Source organism: Micropterus dolomieu, linkage group LG12 (genome assembly GCF_021292245.1).
Source record: "Micropterus dolomieu isolate WLL.071019.BEF.003 ecotype Adirondacks linkage group LG12, ASM2129224v1, whole genome shotgun sequence".
Lineage (NCBI taxonomy): Eukaryota > Metazoa > Chordata > Actinopteri > Centrarchiformes > Centrarchidae > Micropterus > Micropterus dolomieu.
In genome coordinates this window covers 9,316,602-9,343,076 of record NC_060161.1, presented here as the reverse complement: position 1 = coordinate 9,343,076, position 26,475 = coordinate 9,316,602, and the positions used below count along the sequence as shown (strand labels likewise).

Below are 26,475 nucleotides of genomic sequence, written 5' to 3'. Positions count from 1 at the left end.
GTTTTAAAATAATCAGGGACACAACCAGTAGAGCTGTTAAAAACAGAGATCAAATGGGGCCCAACAGAATCTATTACTTTCAGTAAAAACTTTGTAGGTATTACATCAAGTGGGCTGGAGGACACTCTCATTTGTGATACTGTTTTTAAAAGCTCAGACAAGTCGATGGGATAAAACTGGTTAAAACTCTCTTGTTGCTGGTGAGGAACCTCTGAGTAAGAGGCCGCTGGGGTAATAGAGGCTCTGATTGACACCACCTTATTGGTAAAATAAGATAAAAACAATTCACAGTCATCATTACTTCCAGCTGAGGCACAAGGAGGGGTTGGGTTTACCAGCTGATCCACAGTCTTAAACAGAAACCTGGGATTGTGTTTATGTGTAGTAATGAGTTCAGAAAAATAGTGTGTTCTCGCATCCTTAACCATGTTATTGTAGTTAATTAATAAATCCTTCAGACTAATGGACTTGGAGACAGTAATATTTAGTGACGACAAGCAGATATGATTGAAGTGATCGACCAGATTGTTGGTGTTGGAATCAGACAGGTGTTGGCTTTGGCTCTGAAGAATGTGCAAAACTTTGAAACACTTTGTTCATTAAAGATGCGAGAACACACAGGGCTTGGTGAGGCGGCATGAGTAACAGACGAATCACAGCTAAAAACAATACATCTGTGTTCAGATATGGTCATGTCCACTAACTCCACCGAGGAAATGATCACACCCAGGTTAAAAACCAAGTCCAGTGTATGACCACAGTTATGTGTTTGCCCTTTGACATGTTGTTTGAAGTTGGACATGTTTAAAAATTCCGTTGCATTAACATTGGTGGGGCCATCAACATGGTTGACTCAATCATATTGAGGCGGACGCAGTTCAGCTAGCTGGCTATAGTCATTCATTTGCAACCAGAATTTGTCGTCAGACAGGGCTTCATAGCGGTTGGAGAGGCCGATGTGCGGAGGAGAGGCAGCCCCGTCCGAGCCTCTCTTGCACCCATGGATCACCACTTCAGCCCAGGTTGACTGATGCTTCGGAGTCGAGGAGTCTACCTTGGAAGGGTAGAGGAGTCCCATAGCGCGGTGTCCTGGATGTTAGCGGTTGCGCTAAGAGAAACAATCTGTTTGGCTTGTACTGAAGCGACATCCATAAAGCCAGTCTCTTTGAGTTCCTCTGAAAGTCATCGGATGTCTTCCATGAGGTCAGCAATCTTTTTGTTAAAAACTTAAGTTAAATAAAAAGGATATAAAAAATGTAACGTAAAAGTAGATCAGAGTCAGGTTTAAGACGGAGCTTCTGACAGGTAGCTACAGACGCCAACGCATGCGCCAAATTACTCCTAGAGCGCACTGACAACTCATCCAAAAGGTCCCAAAAGAACCCACAACAACATCTAAACAACTGCAGGCCTTACTTGCCTCAGTTAAGGTCATAGTCAACAATAAGTAAGGCCCAATCCCAATGTCCACCCTCACAGACTCACAGACTTTGAGACCCGTTCCCCGGAAGTCTGTGAGGGCGCAGGGCTGATCCACTGTCAAATGGTCAAGTGCGCAAGGGTTCTCTCGCGGACATTTTGAGCCCTTTGTAGACCCTTTTTGTAAGTCTTCATTTCTGCAGTCTTTGGCTGAGGGAATTGCCCACAGTTCATAGCAGTATAACGTGAAACACAGGGGTAACCAGGGGAAGCTTGGAAGCGAGAGAAATATCACGGCAAATCCGCGTTATAAGAGAAGAAGAAAACAGTAAACAAACAAGCATTGACATCTACGCTGATGTTAAAAATGTTGAAAGTTTACTTAACTTAAGATGCTGCATAGAACACATGAAGTCAGAGGAATGCAATCACCTTATTACACACTTAGTTTATTCAACTATTTATTTTAGTTTTTGCTTAATGATGCTATTTGACCAAAAATAGTGTATTGATTTAAAAATAAGGCAAAAACAAAACACAAAAAGTGTGCAACATGTTTCAGCATCGTCAAGGTAATGTGATAAAGTGGCAAAGGGCTGTCTCGTTCCTGTTTACAGCATTTTGAGTCCTTGCAGCCTCTTAAACTCAATCAATTTCCAAGTGAAATTGGTAAAGTCTGTGAGGGTTCAGGGTTCAGGGCTTAGGGGGGACATTGGGATTGGGCCTAAGAGACTGGGCAAAAATGGCCTCCATGGGAGAGTTCTAAGGCGAAAACCACTGCTGACTAAAAAGAGCACAAAGGTTTGTCTAACATTTGCCAAAAAACATCTGGATGATCCCCAAGACTTTTGGGGAAAATACTCTGTGAACTGACAAGACATACTTTTTGGAAGGTGTGTCCCATTACTGGTTACATCTGGTTCTTTATGAGCAAAATTGAATAGTTTAAACCACAGTATATATATATATATATATATACAATTATATATAACCTTGAGAGAGAGGGGGTTTTGGGGTGCAGCAACCCGGTCAAGATGTAGAAGGAGGTGCGTTGCTGAAAAGTCTGGGAACCGCTGCTATACACAATAGATTGTCTCTTCTGAGTAAACTGACGGTGATGCAAAACTGTAAAACCCTGAAACTCTAGAGTAGCCTGGGGTTGCAAATCAATGCTAATTGCACAAATGTTGCCAGACCAGTGTTGGAGAGTAGCTTCTTTTCAAGTAATGCCACTACTAGTTTAACTACATTTCTAAGCGTGGGTTTAACGTCGCTGTTTTCTGAATCAAATAGCTTTTCAAGGTTCTTTTATTGACAAGTGACCCCACCGCCATACAAGGACCTGTATGTGACATGTTTAGCCGACAAATGTTTTGCCATGTTACTGTAGCTTAGCTTGCTACATTTCCCTGAAGGAAGCTAACAGTTACTCTGCATTAAAACTTATTTAAAGTGTTGCAAGTTGGTCATCAAGAAGGTGGGACAAGAGGAAAATGCCATTTTAGGGGATGCTGGAGAGCTTTTTGGTATTTTAAATACTGTTTTGGAGCCACCTTTTCTACAACTATATTTACATTTTGTCTCAGGACATAAAAAATAAGTGTTACTCACAGAACAAGTGCAGTTCTGAGGTCCCATTTGGGGAGGGGCAATTACAACACGTCACAATGTCCCCACCCAACTCACTGCCCCTACACCTCTGATAAATAGTGACTGACACTGAGCATGCAGATAATAGCTCCAACAAGAAATGCTGAACTACAGGGATTAGAGCCTTGAGAAAGAAGGTAGGTGTCTCTTAACATGCTATGTTTTTGCAGCTTGTCGTTCATTTCTCACATGCTTTCTTGTACTGCTTCCTCTTTCTCTAACAGTGAACAGCAACCTACTTATCTGCTGCTTTATTCGCATAACAACAGCAAAATAATTCTGTTTTCCAAACAACTCTGTTGTAATTGTTACATGTTCTCCAATGTGCGATACATAGGTGTTATTTGTTAAAAATGTTCTGAAAAATAGCTTCCATTCTTTGAGAAAGATTTATTTGCACAACAAGAAAACATACATTGCAATTTAAATATAGAACAAACAAATGTGTATTGTCCAAAAAAAATGTAACTAAAGCTACAAAATAAACAAGCTGCTTATTATTGTTTTATAATCTGTTATTTTTATATTTATGACTTGTCGCCTGCCAGCTGAAGTTTTTGTTTTGTTTCCCTTTATATAAATAAAGACATTTCCACTATAAATTGGAGCAGAAAATGTCTCCAGAATGAAGGAAAGGAAGTGTTCTGGGGAGAATCAAAAGTAGCAATCGTTGGGGCGTTTAGTCCACCAAGCATTTAAGATTTGGTATGGTGGCGAATTTGATTCTGGGTTTTTTATATTCCCACTAAAATGCTGTTGTGATTGACTTAAAAAGCGAGTGCATGCCCAGAGGTGAGGAGAGGAGTGAAAGGGGTCATGGCGTAGAGGTAGTTGTTCCATCTGCTTAAGTCATACTTTAATAATTTGAAGTAACGGAGTAAAGTTGAGTGTAAATAGTCCATGAGGTTAGATGAAACATGGATACCAAGATATTTAATAGCTGAGCTGTTTATTTAAGTGATGGGCTATCAGCGCCAGCATCCCAAAGTTAGTTTCTTATTTTAATACTTCTGATTAAGATTTTAACCTTGTACTCCTTCTTTCTCTTTTAAACGTGTATTTGTGTTTGCGTATATTGTGTATTTAGATATGCCATTGTGCATATTCTTTTTATCCATGTATACACATGGGTCACATCTAGATTACACACAGCGGAGTGCACCGCATCTTTGCCAAAAAAGGCCCTGATTTGAAGGCTCACATCCATTTTGTCAGAGCCACAAGAAGGCCAGGAGTTCCGAATTATTGCCTGAACATCGGGATGCTATCTGGACATTAAAATTGGTTTCCACAATGTCCACTGTGTGCTAACAACAATGTTTTGAACTCCATTTAAAATTGAATTTTTTTCTTTAGAAAGAATGACTTCTCAAAGATCAAATGTCTTGCTATCGCTGGACACTGAAGCAGTCGGCTTGCTCAAACAGGGAGTCAATTTCAAGAAAAACCCAAAGGATGGCAAATGTTACATCATATACAAGAGCAACAATGGCCTTATAGCATGCAAGAACCAATGCAAACACCAAGGAGGGTTATTCATCAAAGACATAGAGGACCTGGACGGCAGGTGGGCATTCTGTCAGAATCACATATCAGGGAATATAATGTGTTTGTGGTGGTGGTTGAAGTTGCCATTACAGACTGGCTGCTCTGTTTTCACAGGACTGTTAAATGCACTAAACACAACTGGAAGTTAAATGTGTCAACAATGAAATATGTGAACCCACCAGACAGCTTTCTGCAGGACGAGTTAGGTAAGTTGTGTGACTAACTTATAGCATAGTTCTAACTTGGGGAGAAACATTTTTGTTCATGTAGGGGGCCTTATTTCAGCCAAAGTGAAAGTATGGCAATGTGACATGACATCCAGAAGTTATAATGTTAATAAAGAAATGCATTGACTTAAGTGTGACTTATACTTCTGAGTAAAATTGCGTGGCCCTGTACCCTACGCCGTCACCTGCACCTCCTCAAAAATGTGAGTCAGTCCACAAAACTGAGAATTGAGTCCCTCTGACCATTTTCAGTGTATTTTAATTTGTGGGTCATCAAAACCTAATCTTTTAAACGCTTTTTATATCAATTGAAAAGTCCCCTTTAATAAAGTTTAAAAACATTACATACATTTTATCTTTATATCAACAATTGTCTTGTTGTTTCAGTTGACACCACCTATTTTGTCATATCCTTCATGACCTTCTGTGAAAGTATACTTGGGATATGACTAATACAATTTTTTAAAAGTCCATACATTTTACCATTTACATAAACGTCTATCTGTGATTTTTTGCTGTTAATGTTAATGATTATTCATTAAAATCACATTATTAAGTCTGTACCTCAGTAAACCCTCAAACCCGTTACACAAATCATTCCCTCCCCATAAGAATAATGATGTGATGATTATGTGACATCAACAACAGTAAGTGACATCATATAAGTCTTCTGAACAACACTGTGCAGAGACAGGCAAGTTACCACCTTCTTTTAGATTATATTTTAGTCATTTATTTTGTGATGTTGTGGTCATCAAGCTTAACGACTTGAATGAAACACAGAAAACCATTACTTGTTAAAATTATCTTTGTTATTTCAACAGTTTCTTAATCGTATGCAGACTATGTGCTCTCCTGATATTCACCACATTAAGAGCAGTGGCCATCTAGAGGAAAAAATCAAAACCCCGTCACACTCAGCCCTGTTACTTTTTGGATCATAACAGAGTTGTGAGACTGGATGTTTGATTTAATCATATCACATTATCTACAAGCATCAAGGAGTCTGGTTCATCTGTGAGTTTACCACACTGATAAAGAAAGCTCAGAAATGGCTGTATTTACATTTAGCTGACACTTTTATCCAAAGCGACTTACAATTGCTGTACATGTCAGAGGACGCACACCTCTGGAGCAACTAGGGGTTAAGTGTCTTGCTCAGGGACACATTGGTGGATGGGGAACAGTGGGGAATTGAAGCCGGGTCTCTCACACCAAAGGAATGCGTCTTATCCATTGCGCCATCACCACTATTTCTCAAGGAAACTTAAGAAGACTAATATCCACTTATCTAGTGTATATAATTATTGTATATAGCGTTTGCTTTTTGTGAGCACCATAAAGGGAACTACAAACTTCATCTCATTATACAACCCTGTGCTGTAAAATGACAAATAAATCTACCTTGTAACCTTGTGTACACACACACACACTTATACTTCTATCTATTCTAACCCCAACCCCTACCCTAACCTAAATCCAATTCTAAGATTGACTCTAACCTGAACCCCTAAACAGTCTTTTGAAGAAGTGAGGACCAGCCAAAATGTCCTCACTTTCCTAGGATGAATAAAAAATTGCAGTTGGGTTAATACAACTTAAATGGTTACACAATTAAATACAATGTTTATAGAAAATGATACAGTGAATTTCAGTTTCACCTACATTTTATTACCGGTAATTCTTTTTTTTAAGTTTATGAAAACGTAATTTCATATTGGTGGAACTCTTTCTGAAATGGTTAGAGCTATCATAAGAATACTGATTTTAGTTGAAATTCTGAAGTTAAACCACCACATATTTGATAAAAACTTATAAAGTCGCTATCACAAAAAGTGCCAATTTTAGGCTTTAGTAAAGAAAAAGTATGAGATTTCATATCATTTTTATATTTGCAATTACTGAATAAGTGTGAGGGACAATTGATAAACAGGAAAATGTTGATTTCATGATAAATGCATTTTATAATCATATTCAGACAGCTTCCAGAGAGTCCGTAACGGGGTTGAAGACTAACGGTGCACATCTCATAAAGTAATGACCACAAATAATAGGGATTTGATACCGGAGGTGGGAATATATGTTTTTATGTATATTAAATATGTCATTAATGTTGTGAAGTGTTCAGAAAAGTAAAACATTTTGGTGAAAATTCCAAGCCCAAATTACGGTACTAGATTTGTGGAATAACTCAACTACATGTCAGGGCAACGCGGGCCGTAAAGCGTTGGGTTTATGTGCGTATCTCCGCCGTAGACTACGCACGTAGCCATTCATTTATACATGTGCGTCGGTGTCTCCATCATTCTGCAATTACACCGCCAACTTGCGTTTGGCTACAGCATCCACTGTGTTGACTTTTGCCGCCCGAGCAGGCTAACTTGGGACGGAGACACCGACGCATAAGCATAAATGCATGGCTACGCCGTAGGAGTATAAATCACACTTAACATGCTAATTTCTAGTACATAAACAAGGAGTTATCAAAACGCAGCAAACACAGGCACAAAAATAGGCACATTTCATGTTATTTCAAAGTAGTTAGCCTCTCAAGGTTGATTTCAGGCTTCTACATGTTTGAAAAAATGATCATTTGTGAACATCATTTGTACAGGCTGTTAGGAAAAATAATGTAACACACTACCAAACCAATGGACCTATGTAAGGGGTCTATTTTCATTGTTGCAATACATGCATACAATGACCATACAGTGAAATATTTTCAGTTTCAAGAAGTGGTACTTAAAGTCCGAGTTGCCTCTCAGAAATGTCTCTCCTGTCCAGGCACCTGCAGTTCACAGGTCACAGTTCACAGGTCCAACAGCACACAACAAAACAGGTAGTCAGTGCTAAGCCTTACAGTCCACAAATTAAATAACGTCTAATTGCATACTTGTTTCTTACGTAACGTCAACACACTTTGACAAAGCCAACAATGGTTAACTATAGTACAATTCATAAAATAATTGCAGGTTGCTGTAGGCATTCACAGTATTTCTTCTTTGGGCAACACAAATGTTAGATCAGCAGATCAGAGGAGGTAGACATTACCATCTTCTGCTGTTTGGTCTATTAGGCCTTAACTGGGCAACACCTGTCAATAGATTATCCATGTTTGTGTTTACCAGTGTAAATTCCACAGCCTTAACCACAATATGTTAATCTGTCATCACTCATTGTTCTGAGATAGTTTTTAGAAAATTATCTCACATTTGACACAGTAGACACAGTCAATGTTGCAGCAATGTGGAAGAGCTTGCTAACCTCTGAAAATGCCCTCAGCATGGAGTTGAGCTTGTTCAAGGTGGACAAGACGTCCTTCTCATCATCATTATCGTTCTCAGTCAAGAATACTAGAGCCTTAATGGCTCTTTGGGTTTTCTATGCATTGGTAAAAGCCATCATCCCTTCCAAAAACCTGGGGGACGACCTATCAAATGCCTGGATAGCATAAAGCAACCAGCCGAGGATTTCAAAGAAGGGTCTATTGTGCTGTCCAACCTCTTGCTGTCTTATGGTGGATTCTGTTACAAACCGAGTAACTTGCTTTTACACTTGTTGTACTCTCGCTGCTCCATTTGGCCAAGGGTTGTTTCTCAAAAAGCCCATTTTTCTGGAAAATCCACTCATCGTACGACCACATTGCATTAGGCCTTTGTACTTAGAATGAGTGTGCAACTTTTGGGATGGCCGGGCCCCATGTCTGAAGCTTCTCTGATAGTCCATATGATGTACACTGCAATGTGGCATTATTCTTGTAGTTACAACTTCACACTTCACACCCTACATAGCATTGTCCCACACAAAGCCATATGCCTTGATTCATTAAAGAGGTCATATTATGCTTTTTGGCTTTTCCCTCTCCTTTATTGTTATATATCTTTTTATGCATGTAAAAGGTTTGCAAAGCGAAAAAGCCCAAAGTCCAGCCCAAACGGATATTCCCACCGAAAACACTCCTCTGAACTTCCTGAAAACAGCTCATTTGTAGTCCAGCCTTTCCCTTTCATCCCTGTGACATCACAGCAAAATGCGCATCATAACGCTCGCCAAGCAGCTACTCCCTCAAAAACACCGGTGGAAAAACAGTGAGCTGCAGCACACAGCTCTCCTCTCCCTTCCAAACACTAGCTACCCTCCAGGCAGTCAATGGACATAAAGTTGTTACTGTGATGTAGAGACAGAGCTCAATTAAAACTTTATGGAAGAAAGATACATTTGTTACAGATTAATAACTCACCACTCTGAAACTCTGTCTATGCCGCTAAGGAACATGTACAGCTGAAGCGAAGCCATGTTTACCGGCTTCTCACGACCCGCCTTACTCTGCTTCTGATTGGCAAGTTGTCCTTAACTAGGAACTGCGCATGTGCAACTCCCAACAAAGATCTTGTACAGGCAAAATGCATCACTCCATAGCTAAAACCAAGTGTTCAACACACAGGGTGAAAAGAGGAGCTGCAGCAATGTGCAGTATGACAAAAACATGGTGTTCTTAGAAAACGAAACTATGTGAAAGCAAATGGAACCTGGTACAACTCCTAAATATGATTTTAAACCTGGAAATTAATATGACCTCTTTAAGTCCTCACAGATACCCTTAGCCAGTGCTTCTGTGCCAAGGTCTGTTATATGGTAGATACCGATTGCTCGATCCTAAGTAATTCCACTGTGAACATAATGGAGGAAGATAGCAAGTTGTTCTTTCATTAATAGGTCATTTGGTTCATCTGCTAACATGGAAAAGAAACTAGCCTACTTTACCTTAATAATGATGGTGTTTTTTATCCTTTCCCTTAAACACATATGTCATTTTGTGCATCTGGAGAGGAATAGTGTGTAGAAGTGAATCATGGAAGCTTTGGTAAACACCTCTACCTTAAACACCTCTATTTACATGTGCAAAAAGGAGATGGAAGAAGCAAAACTTATGTACTCCTACCCTTTTATACCTTAAATGCCATATCTACAAACTACAAAATAATACATTTAGAAAAATAATAAATCTATAATCAAAGAAAATGTTCAAGTATAGTTATATTCACATACATATATTCCACAAACACAACAATGTTTCTATACATACTTCTTTTAATTAAATAGAACCCCAGGTGATTATTAGAACTGTACTTCATGTCTGTTCCTCTTGAATATAATTTCTTTGTACTTTGTATCTTTTTAAAACGGAATATGTTTTGACATAGCTTCAATTCCTCATTTAGTTTGTTCCACAAATTGACTTTCCCTAGCCACACAAATGATGTAGACTGTAACTATATAAAATGCACCGTGAATAGTCTTCACAATGGTAAGAATATAGGGACAGAGTAACAATGGCTCAAATACATCATTTGTTCTTTCCACATTTTCAGTGTTTGGCTCTTTCCAACATCTTAAAATTAGTCAAGCACAGGTTATTAATACAGTTGCCCTCTTTTGTTTTGCACTTCCAACTACCAAATACTGTCTTTAATTAGGCCTATTTTATTGAGTCTTGTTGGGGTCTAGTAATATCTGTGAAGTATGTTTACCTCTGGCTTTTCTGATGTGTTTTCCATTGTTGGAAAGAGTCTCCCCCCATTTCCCTTTATCAAATGTACCTCTCAGGTCTTTTTCTCATATCATCCTGAGGTTTTTACACTCATTATTAGTTACCCAAGGACATAATTAGATGCCTTATGGACATTGTTGGTAGGTGTAGATAGTGCTCTACTCAGATTTTTACATTATGGAAGTTAATTGTACCCTTAACGCAAAGTATAATTAGAAAATATTCCCAAAGATGGCCACATATTTGTTGTTAATTGTTAATCGTTGTTGTTTTATATTGTGAATTTATATATTTGTGGTTACACAATATCCTCTTCCGTTTGCACAACACAAACTGGAGAAATGCACATGTAAATATGTCACCTGTAACTGGCTGTTAAAGTCTTTGCAGTGTTGAGAACACATAGCCTAAGCAATGTAAATGCTCTGTATTTGTATAGCTGTGAGGGTGTGATATGTTAATGCCAGACAATCTTTGCCTAACAACGGACTTGCTAAAACAACATGTGTAAATTAGGCCGCAGCTAACTTTATTGACTACTATAGACTCCCAGGTGTGTGAACACCTACAGAGAAATTACCAAGATCTATGGGTTACTTGGAATTAGTGATTTCAATTCATATTAACACCTTTTACTACTGCAATCTTTGAAGGAACTACATTTCTCAAGTTTGGGTGGAGTGAACATTTAGCACCAGTGCTGTATCATTAATATCTGTGTGTGAGCAGGCCGTCCCAGGCTGTGGACTAGTGGACTGGGCGGAGGGAGGTTGAGGAGGATTCGATTTAGGACAACACAATTAAATGCTTGGCACATGCTGTATGAGGAAAAGGTTACTGCCAGAGTTGTATCCTTTCTGTTTGAGAAGGGTCAAGCTGAAGCCTGGAAACACGTGAGGGAAGTTGACAGAAGTTGAACTTCCATATATGGGTTGTCCCAGAAGCCACCGCGCACAACACACATCTCGACCGCTCGGCCCACGCATAGCTGTTAAATTTTAAAAAAGAGCCGTTAAAAAAGAGGTGTCAAGTGTCAAGGTAGTAATCACTGTATGTTATGTCTTAATATTTACTATACTATAATTACATATGATCAATATAGTATATTTATACTATAATTCCTGCAAATATTTATTTATAATAGCCTAATGATAATAATAAAGCAATGTTTCAATTCATACCAATGTTGTATATTTTATTTCTTCCAAAGTGATTTTAAGTTTCACAAACCAAGAATATTCTGTAATGTTACATCAAGAGTCAGATGTATCTCGATTTAGGTTAAAACTTATTGAGAAGTTACTGAGAATTTATTGATAGAATAACAGCGGTACGAACATTAACAGTATCATTCAGCTGTTGCTGGACACGTCTGCTGTGTTTACTGTAATGGTTTGTGTGACTGGGCCTGGGGGAGCTTACCGGAGCTAGCTGGCTAACTATTCCTGACAGTCCCCTGAAGTATATTCCTCTTACCCGAACCATCACAGGGCCAATATTATTAAAATAATTCATTAAAACTGCCGATATTCGAAATCTATACAGTTGATTTCTCGCCTAAAAACATCTCAGAAGTGGATTTAAAGTTCTGTTGTTGGCCTCTAAAGAATAAAACGGTTTGCATTAGGATCTATCCTGTAACGTTACGTGAGCCGAGATTAACGTCATCACGTTTTGTGTGTGTGTGTCTTCTGGGACAAACCATATTTGGAAGTTCAACTTCCGTCAACTTTCACCAGGTCTGCAGGCTGCAGCTGGATATACTTGTTCTGTTTGGCATGCATAGAGACTGGCTCCTCTGGCTTTAGATTACTGCTCACTTCAATAATAATCTTTATTTGTAGAGAACTTTTCAAAAACAAGTTACAAAGTGCTTTAACAAGTGTAAAGACAATAATACCCAAAAGACAATAATACAAAAACAATACAAGATAAAAGCAAGAAAACATTGAAAAGACTAAAATACACGTTTAAGATAAATATAAAATTAGTAAAATAGAATAAAATAAAAGTCAAATAAAGTCAAATAAGATCGGGAAAGGCTCTCCTATAAAAGTATGTTTTAAGAAGGGACTTAAAAGAGTTCACTGACTCAGCCGACCTGATTTCCTGATTTAATCTGTTAAAGATGTGCGTTTTCTATGTGGTTGAGTTAGACCTACAATAGGCAGGGGGTGTTTGTCAAATAGCAATATGATTACTGAAAACGTCATAATTACCTTAAGAGATAGCAACAAAGGACAGCTGTGAAGGTAATGTCACTTGCGCATATGGGGAAAAAAGTGTCTTGCTTCACCAAAACATTTTGTCATACTGTTACAATTCTACAGCACCAGCACTCTGCTGATGCCATCACCCAGGACGAAACAGAGACAAATTCCAGTTATTAGGCTTGTTAGGGCTTTTGGCCAACGCTCTGTATGTACTGTATGTATGGAAAACTCTAACCTCTTTACTTAACATGCCAACAATTACAAGACAAGTATTTCAATTATTCACATGGTGTTAGTTCAATCCACCGTAAGATCACGTCTGGACCTGTAGGAAAAACACAGATTACTACAGCATGAGATTTTCAGTTCGTCCGTAGTTGTTTTTTCTCCACAATCTCTCTAAGATAGCTCTGGCTAAACTAACAGTAGCATGTCCTCATTCGCCCTCTCTGAATGAGTCTTAACCTTGGAGCTCACAGTGTCCAATAACACAGTGTCCAATAACACAGACAGTTTACCTTCCATTTTTGACCCTGAGTGGTTGCAAAATCTAGCATCGAAGCAGATTCAACCTCGTACTTTAAGATTTTAGTGCAAACCCTTGTTAATCATCCATCCTTACCTTAGGCAATAGCCAGTGGTGGAAGAAGTACTCAATTTTCATACTTACCACATGAAAAATGTTACTCAAGTAAAAGTAAAAAGTCATCCTGTATAAACCTACTCAAGTAAAAGTAAAAAAGTACTTGGTTTTAAAAATACTTAAGTAATCAAAGTAAAAGTACTACACATAAAAATGTATTGCTCTTACAAAAAGCTATCTATCTTTTTAAATTCACTCAAGACAGATTTGAATACAGCACTATAAGTTATAATGAATCACATTAAGGAAAAGTGAGTCGCAAGAGGACAAGAGGATATTTCCTATACTGTGGGAAGGATAAGCCTGCGTTATTGTTCTGCTGTTGTAGAGGGGATACCCTCTGCGCACAAACTCAGACCTCAAGAAGTTTGATAAGACTCGGGCCAATCTGCTGGGTCACTTGGTGGAGCAGCAACTGTTCCTTTAGGGTCTGAGCTGCTGGCTGTACATCTTGGTCTGTGCTGGTACTGGCTGAGGCTGGATGTGGATCAGCTGTGCTTGTACTGACTGATGATCCCACATGTACTCTACTGACAAACTTTAGCATAGCCCCTGTAAATTATAGATATTTTCTATATATTAATGTTATCAGCTCCATCAGGCCCATTCAAACTGGCTCCTCCAGGTTTCCTTCAATACATTTTCAAATATACTATTTATAAAATGACTGGGTATTATTTATTGAGATGTGCATCCATATCACCCAGTCTGTCCAGCTAATCAACATTTTAATAGTCAACGTGAATCCACTGCTTCCCATCTTGCATTAGTCCAGAGAAGTAACTAAATTTACCTGTCTTGTTTGTAGATGATGTACATCCTGTCTGGATTGGTCCCACAGATGTTTCTTGCTCAAATTTGTGAAATCAATTTCGTGCATATGAACACATTTTCACGCGCAGAGCGGTCATCTTTCCGAGCTGCAGTTTAAAAACACCCTGGCCCGTTGGCGTTTATCAAACGTAATACATAGTTGTATTTCACTCAACTTTGTTCTGTCGCAGTCTGGCAAGCAACCAAGACATGACAGACAAGAGCTGTGCTGCTCAGCTGGTTAGCAGGACGGACAGACAGAGAGATTCACTGTAGCTGCGCATTAACGTTACTGTTAAGCTATCTGCTGATCAGACTTGTAGAGGAGAGAACAAGTTTCCACCACTGGCAACAGCAAACAGTTAAAGGAACATTTAAAGGAATTTTAAAAAAAACTCTTAGAATGTTATTGAAATCTGTTATTTCAGTAATTCAGTCTTCATTCAGCCCCCTTTTGCCCACATGGTGTCAGAACAGGTCAGGTCACTCTCTTATGGTCAACCACGTAAGTAAGAACGCAGGTCAAAAGGCAGGTCTTGGTAGTACCCGAGTATGGCAGACTGTGGAGAGCCTTTTCAGTCAGTGAGGCTCTGTCATCTCAGTTTTGTCAGTTTCCATCGGTCAAGTGCTTTTTACCATGAATCATGGTGAAAATCATGGGAGCCATATTTCCCCCGCTTTTCACCTTTCTTAGTGATTAGGATCCTTTGTTTCCAAAATCGTCATCACCTCTTTATGGTGATTGTTTCTGGAATAGATGGAAAAGGCTTGTACACAGTGGGAGGGAGAGATGTACTCTCACTGTGATCACATGTCCCAGGTTTATCCTGTTGGTTCGAATTGTATTGTTTTGAACGTCAGTGTTTATCTTAAAAAACATTTAGAACAAAGTAAATCACATTTGCAAATCCTGCTGAGCATTTCTGTCATGTCACACACAGAAGTAGAGATCTTGGATGATGGGGGGCTTCAGTTAGTCGAGTTGAGCCCCATGGACCCCTGGCTCGCTGACCCTCGAGAGCCTCTGGAGCTCCAGGAAGGAGAAGTGAAAGTATGTATCAAGCCATTCAAACAGTCACCTTTAACACCATATTGCATACAACTTTTACATGAAAGTATGCGATACTTTGACACAATTTTGTCTTGTGGAGACATGTAAGGATTGCAATAGAAATGCTTAACACAAACACCTATTAAAACCAGCATTTCCATGTTTATGTTGTAACATAATCAAATTCCTTACTTAAACAAAGTTTTATTTATATTTATTGAAGAGTTATGACACAATAGGGATTTGACATATATAAAAATATAAAAAATTTTGTTAGACAAACATTTGCAATTTTTGTCAATAAGAAACTGTGAACTTCCCTCCCAGGTGACGTACTTCACCCACGCCTGCATGGAGCTGCAGCTCGGACAGAGGCGGTTCATGTTCGACCCTTGGTTGAAGGGTCCTGCTTTTGCCAGAGGCTGGTGGCTCCTCCATGAGCCTCCAGCAGATTCACTGGACAGACTGTGTGCAGCGGATCTCATCTACATCAGCCACATGCACTCTGACCACCTCAGGTAAACTCTGGCAATGTTGTTAAATAGATACCCAAACAAGTCTCCTGGAAAGCTGACAACTGACTAAAATCCGTGCCCGCAAAGTTGGCAAATTCTTTCCGTAGTTTACTGAAATTTGCACCCACAAGTGGAAACTGATGAAGAACAGCAACCTTCCTGGTGTTTTAGCAGAGAATAACTTCACACATGTAACTTTATTTGCAAATCTGATGGCATTTAACCAGAGCCAGTTCTGACTTTACTGGGGCCCTAAGAAAGATTCTGCTATGGGGCTCTCCTACCTGACTCATGAGTCATTTAAATAATTTGCCATTGCTTCACAGTCACACCTGACACCACAGTGCTCTCACTGCAATCCTTCCTCCTTTGAAACAATCTGTCTCTGTAATAAGCTTGAATTGAGACATTCACAGCAGCTGCACATTAACATTGGGCTACATGTTATCTGCTGACCTCACAGTTTGCGAGAAGATAACACATTTTTACCTGGCGTTCACGCAGTTCACTCTCATTGAGTGTTGTCTTTTCTCATTCCCAGAAGGATAGTCCCTCTTTACCCTCTTTGAAATCTCGCTTTGAAATGTAGAGAAGTGAAAGTAAAAATACTCAAGTAAAGTACAGATACCAAAAAAAACTACTTAAGTACAGTGAAGGATTTGTACTTTGTTACTTTCCACCACTGATAATGCCATGTAGTAATCTGACCTGTCCTATCTTTTCTAGTTACCCCACACTGAAAGTCTTGTCAGAGAGGAGGCCAGATGTCCCCATTTATGTTGGTGACACAGTGAGACCTGTCTTTTGGTTAGTAAAGTCATGGAGCTCAGTTTAATCCATTACATCTTGTTAATTTGAAAACTTTAATTTTAAACATGTTTTCAGTTACAATTATTCCATTTTATACATGTCCCTCTTTCTGTCTTGATGCAACAGGTATTTGGAGCAAAGCCGAGTCAAGCTGACCAACATCAACATTGTTCCTTTTGGTGTCTGGCAAGATGTAAGTAACTGCTGCTCGCATCTGGTCCTTTCATAATGACATTACAAAATAATTAAGAGTAATGCCATTATGAAATCATTTTCAAGTAATTTTTAAATAAAATAAATTGCTATAATAATATAGAAGTGAAAAAACTCTGCTACAGCAAAAAATAGCAATACTGTAACCATTCACTGATCTGTCCCCTGGTCTCTGTCAGATTGACGAACACCTGAGATTCATGATCCTGATGGATGGTGTACATCCTGAAATGGACACCTGCATCATTGTTGAATATAAAGGTTAGTGCTTCAGTGATGTTCATATTTTAAATACCAACATACATATGATGGATTGTTTAAAAGTGTTTTTGATCACAGGTCACATGATCCTGAACACTGTGGACTGCACCAGACCAAACGGGGGCAAGCTGCCTCTGAATGTGGACTTAATGTTGAGTGACTTTGCTGGGGGTGCATCTGGATTCCCCATGACCTTTTATGGAGGGAAATACAGTGGTGAGGCTCATCTAAGTGGTCGGGAATTTCGCATCACTGCACACCACAGTGTAGATAAATTGGAATATTTTTGACACATCGTGAGTTTGACAGTTTAGTCTATCAAATTTGGTGTATACCACAGCGCTGACATAAAGATGATGGTGTTTGTCAGATTCCTGGAAGGCAGAGTTTGTCAAGAATGAAAGGAAGAAGCTGCTGAATTACAAAGCTCAGCTGGTGAAGTCCCTGAAGCCGAGGATCTACTGCCCATTCGCTGGCTATTTTGTGGAGGCTCATCCATCAGACAGGTAAAGTTTGTACAGAGGGATTGACCAGGACCTATACTATATCAATAGATGATAAATAATTAACAGCCGAAGAGAAATGGGTTTGAATAATGTCAGACTTGGTTAATAGTTGATAGGCAGTTTATCTTGGAAAGTAATATAATATGACTAAACAGTAACAGGTACAAAGCTGGCATATTGGTATTCTTGGGTCCATCTAAAAGTTATCGTTTGTATATGTTCCTACTGTGTGTGTGTGTGTGTGTGTGTGTACACAGATACATTAAGGATACAAATACTAAAAACAGTGCAGAGGACCTCAATGCGCTCATCAATAAGCATGCACCAGACATCAAGACATGGACGCCAAAGCCAGGCGCTGTGCTGGACCTCGGCCTCGCTCTGAGAGACCCCACTACAAGGTTGACAACAGCTCAAGCGCATTGTGTGTTATTGATGTCACATCTGACTGTGGGAAAGGACGAAGACTGTTTACTCAGTTAGTACATTACAACAGATAAATCATAAAACATACATGTCAAGGCAGTGTTCACACAGTTGAGTTTTGGCTGTCATTTCTACTCAATATAATAACGCTCTGTTAAGATCTGCTGAGATGTGGGAACACGTGGACATTGCCACAACAAAAAGTTTGCAAAGTTTTGCTTTTCCACCTATAAAGCTGCAGCGATGGCGTAACTAAATGGTGAAACTAAACTCAGCATAAAAGGGCATTATCCAAATTGCACGGTCAGCTCTAGTACAAACAACTCTACATGTAAAATGTTTGTGGTGTCTTTTCTTTTAGCCTTTCTAAAACCACAGTGTGTTTGGCTGCTCAGTTGTAACATTATTACCCCCAGCAGTGATGCTAATGTAGAGTAATTTACAAATCAAAGGAGCAAATTGTTGGCTAATGTTACATTATTTTGCGAGGTTGCCCATTCAGGATTGGAACATCTACTCCATGGCATGGCTTGGATTTACCCGAAATAGCGTTACATTTCTCAAACTCATAAGTTAGTCCTCATCAGCATTACTGTAAAAATAGAAATAATTCTTACTAAAAAGCATATATCTAACCTACTACTACTTGTCCATGTTCTGCTATAGGAAGCTAAGTATTCACACAGGGATTATGTTAGACTGTAACAGCCTGATCTTACATTTTTCCTAAAATCTTTTTTTGTCTAAAATCCCTGCATTGCTTCAATTTCTGAATAGTAAATCTGCCACTGTTATCACTGAAAACTGCCATATAACCAAATGTACTCATAAAATTTGACACATGAAGACGTATAAGTTCTAAATGTAATCTACTATTTGAATATTTCCTTTACTACACTACCATACATAGTGAAGCCATCACCAATCCCCCAGCCAGTGCAAAAATCTACAAGGACAGCTGGGATTTCGACTTGTATGTGGATGAACTGAACAGCGCCATCACCTCTGAGATATTTAAACATCGAAGCTGGATCCAGTTTTATTACACCTGGGCAGGCTTTCAAAACTACAACCTTGTTGTGCGGGTAAATATACTCTACAAGCAAGATCCCCTCTGTTCTTTTCTAGCATGTATTGCAGACACTTCTGGCTCTTCCTGTGCATAAACTCTTCTGAGCACTGTAGCATATGAATTACACGTGGTGGTAGGCTACACACTTTGGTCTGGTGCTTGGTTATACTTAAGAATCGTGGTGTGGAAGACGCCTTGTGGAGGGACCTTTGTTGAATGTCATTTCTCTGTCTTTGTTGTTGTCATTTCCTGTTACACTTGTACTTTCTGCTATAAGAAAAAGCCAAAGGAGTGATTTGGTGAAATTTAACTAATTCATTATTACAAATTACAAATTACATTTAGCCATGCAGTTAAGAGATTTCAGTGAGATGAGAGACATTTGAATGTAGTGCTTAAAGCACTGGAAAATGTCTTTGGATAATTCACAGACCTCGTGCAGAACATTTTCAAAATAACTTTTCTACAAAGAAATAGTCCCTATGAAAACTGGTGACTGGGTTTTTAGGGGCAAAAACATATTTGGATTCACCCCAGGGGTTCAAGAACATATAGGGTGAACCACCACTGACCATGTGTTACCTGTACTTCAGGCATTTTTTTTTTTACCTCACATCTGTTGTCTTTCAAAATAAAATTGGAGAGAGCTTATGGGGTTTGAATGTTCATCATCAAACCCCATAAGCATCTTCACATATAATGATAATAATAATAATGATAATGATAAAAATAATAATAAATCAATCTGTTTAAAACCATCCTTGTACAAATCTCTAGAAAGACAATAACAATTTAAATCAGTAGACATAAAAGGAGTTAAACTTAAGGGCAATGTCAGTATTATATCATCAAATGTTCATTGGGGACAACTAATGCAAGTCTACGGACATGCTAGCGGCTCTGTGAGGCTGTACTTAGGGAAGGCAATGATTTGAACAAACAACAGCAAGCTCACATGCTCAAAAATGACAGCGCTAACATCTTGGATGGCTACCATGCTAATGTTTAGCGGATACAATGTTTACCATGGTCACCATCTTAACTTAACATAAAGTACAGCTGAGGCTGATGAATGTCATTAGTTCTGCGGGTATTTGGTGATAAAAGTACTTATGGTGGCACTGGAGGAAAAGTCAGGGGATGACCAATCAACATGAAAAGGATTCATCCTCTTTGGGGACCATAACATTTTGAGCAATCTAATAGTTGTTGTGATAGTTAATTCTGAAGTAAAGTAGAGGACAACTGCATCATTTGGCAGGTATAGGAAGCAGCTGCTGAGCTTGTTCATGTCACAGCAGGTCTTGCAATCTTACTAAGCTCAACAGAAACTGAATGGATGTGTAGAGTTCATGTCATGCAACAAAGACATGTTAAAAGCTAACACTCTGGTGCGTTTCCTTATCACCTCTTGTATTTCCTTCCAGCTTTGAGCGGTCCTCCTCAGCTGCTTTCTTTCAAAAGCCCCTTAGGTACTGAGATTATTAAGAACTGGAAATGGCTGAGCCTCACTTCCTTTCTTTGTCGCTAAATTGTTCAAAGTTGATGTCTGTTTGATAAAATGCTAATTTATATTAAAGGTGATTGAGACAGATGACGACTTTGAACCCCTTACTGATCGGTACGACTACTTGGTGGACTTTATGGATCTGTCATTCCCCAGCAAGAGGCCTGACAGAGAGCACTGCTACGTAGAGGTGAGACATTGTGAAGCACCAGGCAAACAACTCTCAGCAGCATAATAGAGCTTATCAAGCTGGAAATATAAAAAAATTGTATTGTAATGTATTAGAAGATACTAAAGGAAAAAGAGAGGTAAAATATCTTAAATAAATATGAAATCCCAAAGAGGTTTTATAGTTTGATGGGGGTTATATGTGTTGGAACTGTTTCTTGATAAAATGCAGCTAGCACCAGTTCCAGCTTGAAACCTCCATAAAATCACTATTGATGTTTCTACACTTTTTTACAGATTAAACAAGATATAACATGTTATTAGGGAATTGTGCTGGTGGGTGGATTTTTGTTTACTTTTTGTTTCTTCCTGCATCCAGTATTTATGCTAAGCTAAACTTTCTCCTGGCTGTAGATTTATATTTAGTGTACAGATGTGACAAGGGTATGTATCATCTTCTATCATCTAACTCTTTAAAGGGTACGTGTGTAAGTTTTGGTGGCAACTAGTGGTGAGGGTTGCAAACTGCAACCAATGGCTCAGTCACCGCTCACCCCTCCCTTTGCAAGCGTGCAGCAAAAAGTATTCAGACTTATAAAACTGTGCGTATCAAATGTTGCTTACAGGTGTCGCGCATGTCCCAGGTACTAATTTGGATTCCGGGGTGGTGATGGCGCAACGGGGTGGTGATGGTACAATGGATAAGATGCTTGCCTTTGGTGTGAGAGACCCAAGTTCAATCCCCCACTGTGACCCACCCACCATTGTGTCCCTGAGCAAGACACTTAACCCCTCGCTCCAGAGGCTTTGGATAAAAGTGTCAGCTAAATGAATAAATGTAAATGTAATGGATTCCCCAGTGGTCAAAACTTGAATTGACAGGATGATTTCCCTGAGTCTGACACTAAAGCCAGAACCAGTTCCTGACACAGCTCAAGGACAGCATATGGATGCCTAAAGTGGCACAAGACAACCATCATCATTAGCCAACAGACCAATACTAATTATTGTCTGAAAGTATCATCAGCAAAGTCCTCCAACAACACAGGAGCAGCCGTCCTTATGCACGACCGTTACACATGGAAACTAAATAGCTGCTGCTATAAATAGCTGCAGCTATTTATAGCAGCCACACAAGGGCATAGAATTCAGTAAATTCGCAATTATTTTTGTGAATGCTATTTGTCTCGCCTCATTTTTCAATTCCACTTCACCATATTAGATTTCACTTGCTCTGTAAACCATGTGCATGTATGATATGCTATAGGATGGGGAAGTACGCATATTGTCACACAATGTTAACTAAAAAAATAAATGCCAGTTCATGTGTGGAAAAAGGTGAACACATCGTTTATTCATGTGGCCCTTGAAGTTTAGCTTCCTTCTTTCACAGAGCAGTAACCCTGATGTTTGTTGGTTTTCTCTCTGAAGATTAAAAACAGGATTGGGGTGATGAGATACGTGGTGCTGCACGGCCTTCTCTGGGATGACCTGTACATCGGCTTCCAGAACCGTATAAGCCGAGACCCGGATATCTACCACCACAAGTACACACACTAATCTCATTTACTGAAAGCTTTTTATTGCTTGACGGTGCACAGCTGCGCGGAGTGCACTGAACCCAGCGACTGTCGGTATGACGGCATATCACTGCCAAAATCTGCTATCAAAACCTCTGTCAATTGACTGATCAGTTAATCTCATAATTGTTCTTTAATTTATAGAAAAAATCTCAAATGTGTAGTCATGGAAACAGCTACAATAATGACACCATAAAATTTATTTCATCATTGAACAAGAAACTGATCACACAGAACATTTGACTTTGAGTGTAACTTGTACTTGTGACATGCCAAAAGCTTGTAAATACAGCCTATGACTCGATACAATAATCGTATAGCTGAATGTTTTGTATATTGTTTGGTTTAATAATTGGGCCAAACTGGTCCGTCAGTCAGTTAGATGGCCACTGCAAAACAGTTGATGAGCTTCTACGGAAAATATTTTGCATGCACAGCTGTTTGATTTGCACGTGCAGCTCCTCCAGACACACGTGTAGATCTCATTTGGGCTTGCAGGTTTTGGCTGTGAAATGCGGTCATAGTGTTTATACTTCGACTGGCACTTCCACTGCTTTCATATATTGTTCAATTGAGAGTTCATTTGTTTTCGGTGATTACTCCTCAGCTGACACTTCCAGCTCCATTTCTCACACTTTAATGATTTCTGTTCCTCTTAGTGCTTAACTTCAACACACTCTTTAACCACTTCAACGGCTCTCAGTGCTTACATTGCCCATTAACTGTAAAATGTCCTAAACTTTAATCTGTCCTGTGGGTCTCCAGGTTCTGGAACCACTTCCAGATAGAGCTACCAGTTCGCAGGCCAGACTGGGACCAGTTCCTGCAGCAGGAGACTTCCAGCCAGGAGCCTGACACACCACAGGAGCAAAACAAATGGAGCTACTGTGAAGTGTTATGAATATCAAGTTGGTATCAGTGTTTCCAAAATAACATAACGATTGTGTGGTAATGCAGTTTAAAGTGAGCCTAGGTAACTCCTGAAAAAAAAAATCTTTCTCTCTAATTCAGTAACACTGTATTTTGCTGCTACAGTCTTTATGTGGTCTGGTAGGACCAGTAGCTTAAAGTGTCTTATGTTAGAAAACTTTAGTGTGATATTGCTGTGTAACTGACATCGCTGAGTCAGTCACACTGCTCTGTAAGCTTGTAAGCAAGATGAGTCATTAACACATTTTACAGAAAGAGAAAGGATGGATGCTGATATAGAAATACCATACTTGGAAGTATTCAGGACATGTGGTTAATTAGCTAAAACTTAAAAGAACCCTGGTATGGTAGTGACAGCATAACACATAACACACAACCCGCACATCAGGTGTCCTTCTGGTTGCAGTATATAAAGTATAATTTTCAAACTTTGATGATTCATTAATTATTGTCAGGATTTTTATCTTTTATTAGTCAAGTGAAATTAGTCAGTTTCACATATCTCAACGGGCTTTAGAGGCCAAAATATGAAGATTCAATAAGAAAACAACTTTCAGAATGAGGGAATTCATCAGTGTCAATGCTCTATTTGGCTGGGAAAGTTATTTAATCTGCATTATGTTATATTTATAACCAGGGTCTGTTGGATTAGGTATTACATCTGATCATTTTACTGGTATGGGTGACACCACTGAATGTGGAGACTGAGCATAAAATGCTTCTCTACTACAGTGCTTTATTTTGTTGGGAGTCCTGGTGCAAGGGCCTTTTAATGAAGTGAAGGAGGTTAATTGAGTGCTGCTGAAATACGGAAATGTATTTTCTGCTGTAATTTATCATTAATAATAAATGGATGCACTGTCAAATAAAAACAATAGTGGTAAAACTGTGTTATTTGTTGAGTACTTAGCAGATCGGTGAAAGCTTGTGAGTGTGTGACCACAGAAAGGGAATTGTGTATGCTGGTCCTGTGACCTACTGGAAAGTAAGTTGTTTCCAGTTTGAGTGTTTGCCAAATAAATGGAATGGAATTTATTGATTTGGTGTATGAAGTCTAAACATCACGTTGTTGATGTATGATAAGGTCTGTAATGCCTCAGAGAAGCTTGACACAGACAGTCAGTACAAGATAAACATTCATGTTTACTAAATTCTAAGAGCAGGCGAGGGTCATAACCAGGTAGACCGTCAAAACAAGCAAGCTTATGCAGATGAGGGTCGGGCTAGGCTCGTAAGGGATCCCTCACGAGGTGTTACAGATCACTGTCCACTAGGACTAAACCCTTCAACAGCTTTGTCCCCACAGCTATAAGGACTTTGAACTCCTCCCTCTAGCACCTTCCTCACACTACAGGCTTGCATACTATTTTCCTAATGTATTCCTGTATTATTTTGCAATATTATGTGGAGTGTCTGCTGATGTCCATGTATGTATGCATTGTGCGTTGTGAGTTTAACATACTGCACCAAAAACAAATTCCACCAGCATTTGTCGTGTGGCTAATAAACAATCTAATCAAATCAGTCCAACAGTCGGGCATGGTATTTTCCCCGTTCTAGTTCATTCCACTTTGCTACGCTGCTTGCTTCTACCTTTTCTATGACCAACCCTTTGTAGGAAAGAAATATTGAGATGACAGAACTTGCTATCAAGCAAAAATTTGCAACGTAATCTATCAGAGGAAATGCAGTCTGAAGTGGAGGGTTGAGATTGTGGTTAGCTTGAGGTTATAAATGAGGTTTGACCTTAGCAGATACACTGATCAATTTACAATGGAGGACGACAACAACGACAGTCAGTGCCTCTTATAGTGTCACAGCTGAAAAAGAGGAGTTAGATGCAAAATTTTCTGTGCAGCTTCAAGACTTGAGTGACTGTAAATGTTGCGGCCAAGAGGTGGTGTAAGAAGATATGGAGAAGATGCCATAGGGTTTTCAGTGTTGGACTGAAGCCATGTTGTGTCGTACCGCTGACTGAATAAACCTGTCTTATTTTCAAAGAGTAAGACTCAGGTGCAGATGAGACAGGACCCAACACAGGCAGGGACAGGTGCACGATACGTAATGATTATCTTATATATTGATTTATTTATTTATGTATAAGCATGGCCCTATATATTATATATTTATATATATTGAAAACAATGTGTTATCACACAAAGATGACATTCTATAAGTGAATAATCTCTCTATGTATATGAGCTGTTAAGGTCTGTGGAGGTGATGCAGAGAGAAAGGGTGATGACCACAATCATGTTAAAGAGGAGGGAGGGAAGGAAGAGGAGGAACAGGAGGAGGAGAAGGAGGAAGAGAAGGTCAATGGAAGCAGACAAAACAGTGGCAGGTACAATAGCAGTGTGCAGGGCTGGGTTGGCAATCGCATAGATAGAATTAGAAAATGGATCATTATTAGTGATATTACTGATGTTCTTCTCATTCATATGTTGCTGTACAATCAGTACAAGCAGAGTCAGGGTCCAGCACAGGGAAGCGGAGCCAGCGAGAGGCCTACTCAGAGCTGAAGATGAGGGATTTGATTTTTATGCACACACATACACACTGCTGTATTTTAAGTATCTCTCTCTCTAAGGGAGGAGTGCAGCTGACATGGCATGGTGAAAGGAAACAAATGACAAAAATGACCGCAGGGTCACAACAATTCAATATTCCAACCCAAATCTATGCAGGTTTTGAGCAGGCACGTGCACACATAGACATAAAAAGGGGCTTCAGCACCTGACCTTTTTTCTGGGTTGCTTTTTTAAAAATAAATGAATAAACAATATAATCACTCCTGTTTGCGCACAGCTTCCCTGTCCAACAAATAAGTGTATTGAATAAAAAAATCTAATATCAGGTCGGAAGATGACTTTGGCGAGTTCCGCTGCCCCCCCCCCTCTCTCTCTCTCCCTCTCTCCGTCAGCGTCTCCCTGCAGCAGCACAGCACACAGACAGCCAGGCAGCAGCCCTTCCCAGCAGTGTTTTTCTTGGCTTGGCTTGTGTGGAGATGAGTGGTATGGAAGCCCATTTCCGCCAGTAAAATAAAAAATACAGTTTTTCTCAATTGTTTAAACACAAATTCTGGTACTTGAGACACAATGACCACAACATGTAACTCATTCACCAACCCCCTGAACCAATTCTGCTAAACTACAAGCACAATTCCTGCTTTACACTCAAATTGCAGTTCCAAAACAAACTTTTTTCAAAACACTACACACAATTCTCTGCTTTTGGCACAAGTTTCATGCAGAAAATATCTTGTTTTCACAATTAACACACTGCCATTCAAATATGCACACTGACTCATCACAAGGGCAAACACCCGTCACACAGTTTTCCAATTAGCAATCAGAGCTTTAGCATAAAAGG

At 39.3% G+C, this 26,475-nt stretch overlaps 2 protein-coding genes across 4 annotated transcripts in view; one reads left to right on the top strand and one right to left on the bottom strand.

Annotated features, from left to right (window-relative positions):
- Positions 1-26,475, bottom strand: part of afap1 (actin filament associated protein 1) — a 187,123-nt gene that overhangs the window by 18,256 nt on the left and 142,392 nt on the right. The gene's annotated exons all lie outside the window — the stretch shown is intronic.
- LOC123980291 (cytidine monophosphate-N-acetylneuraminic acid hydroxylase-like) lies at positions 4,431-23,978 on the top strand. Its single transcript, XM_046064596.1, has 14 exons — positions 4,431-4,636; positions 4,732-4,823; positions 15,006-15,115; positions 15,443-15,633; positions 16,357-16,437; positions 16,567-16,633; positions 16,833-16,914; positions 16,993-17,130; positions 17,285-17,420; positions 17,678-17,821; positions 18,757-18,931; positions 20,499-20,615; positions 22,025-22,140; positions 22,939-23,978. Exons 1-14 carry the CDS (start codon positions 4,431-4,433, stop codon positions 23,072-23,074), a joined length of 1,791 nt encoding a protein of 596 aa, XP_045920552.1. The 3' UTR covers positions 23,075-23,978.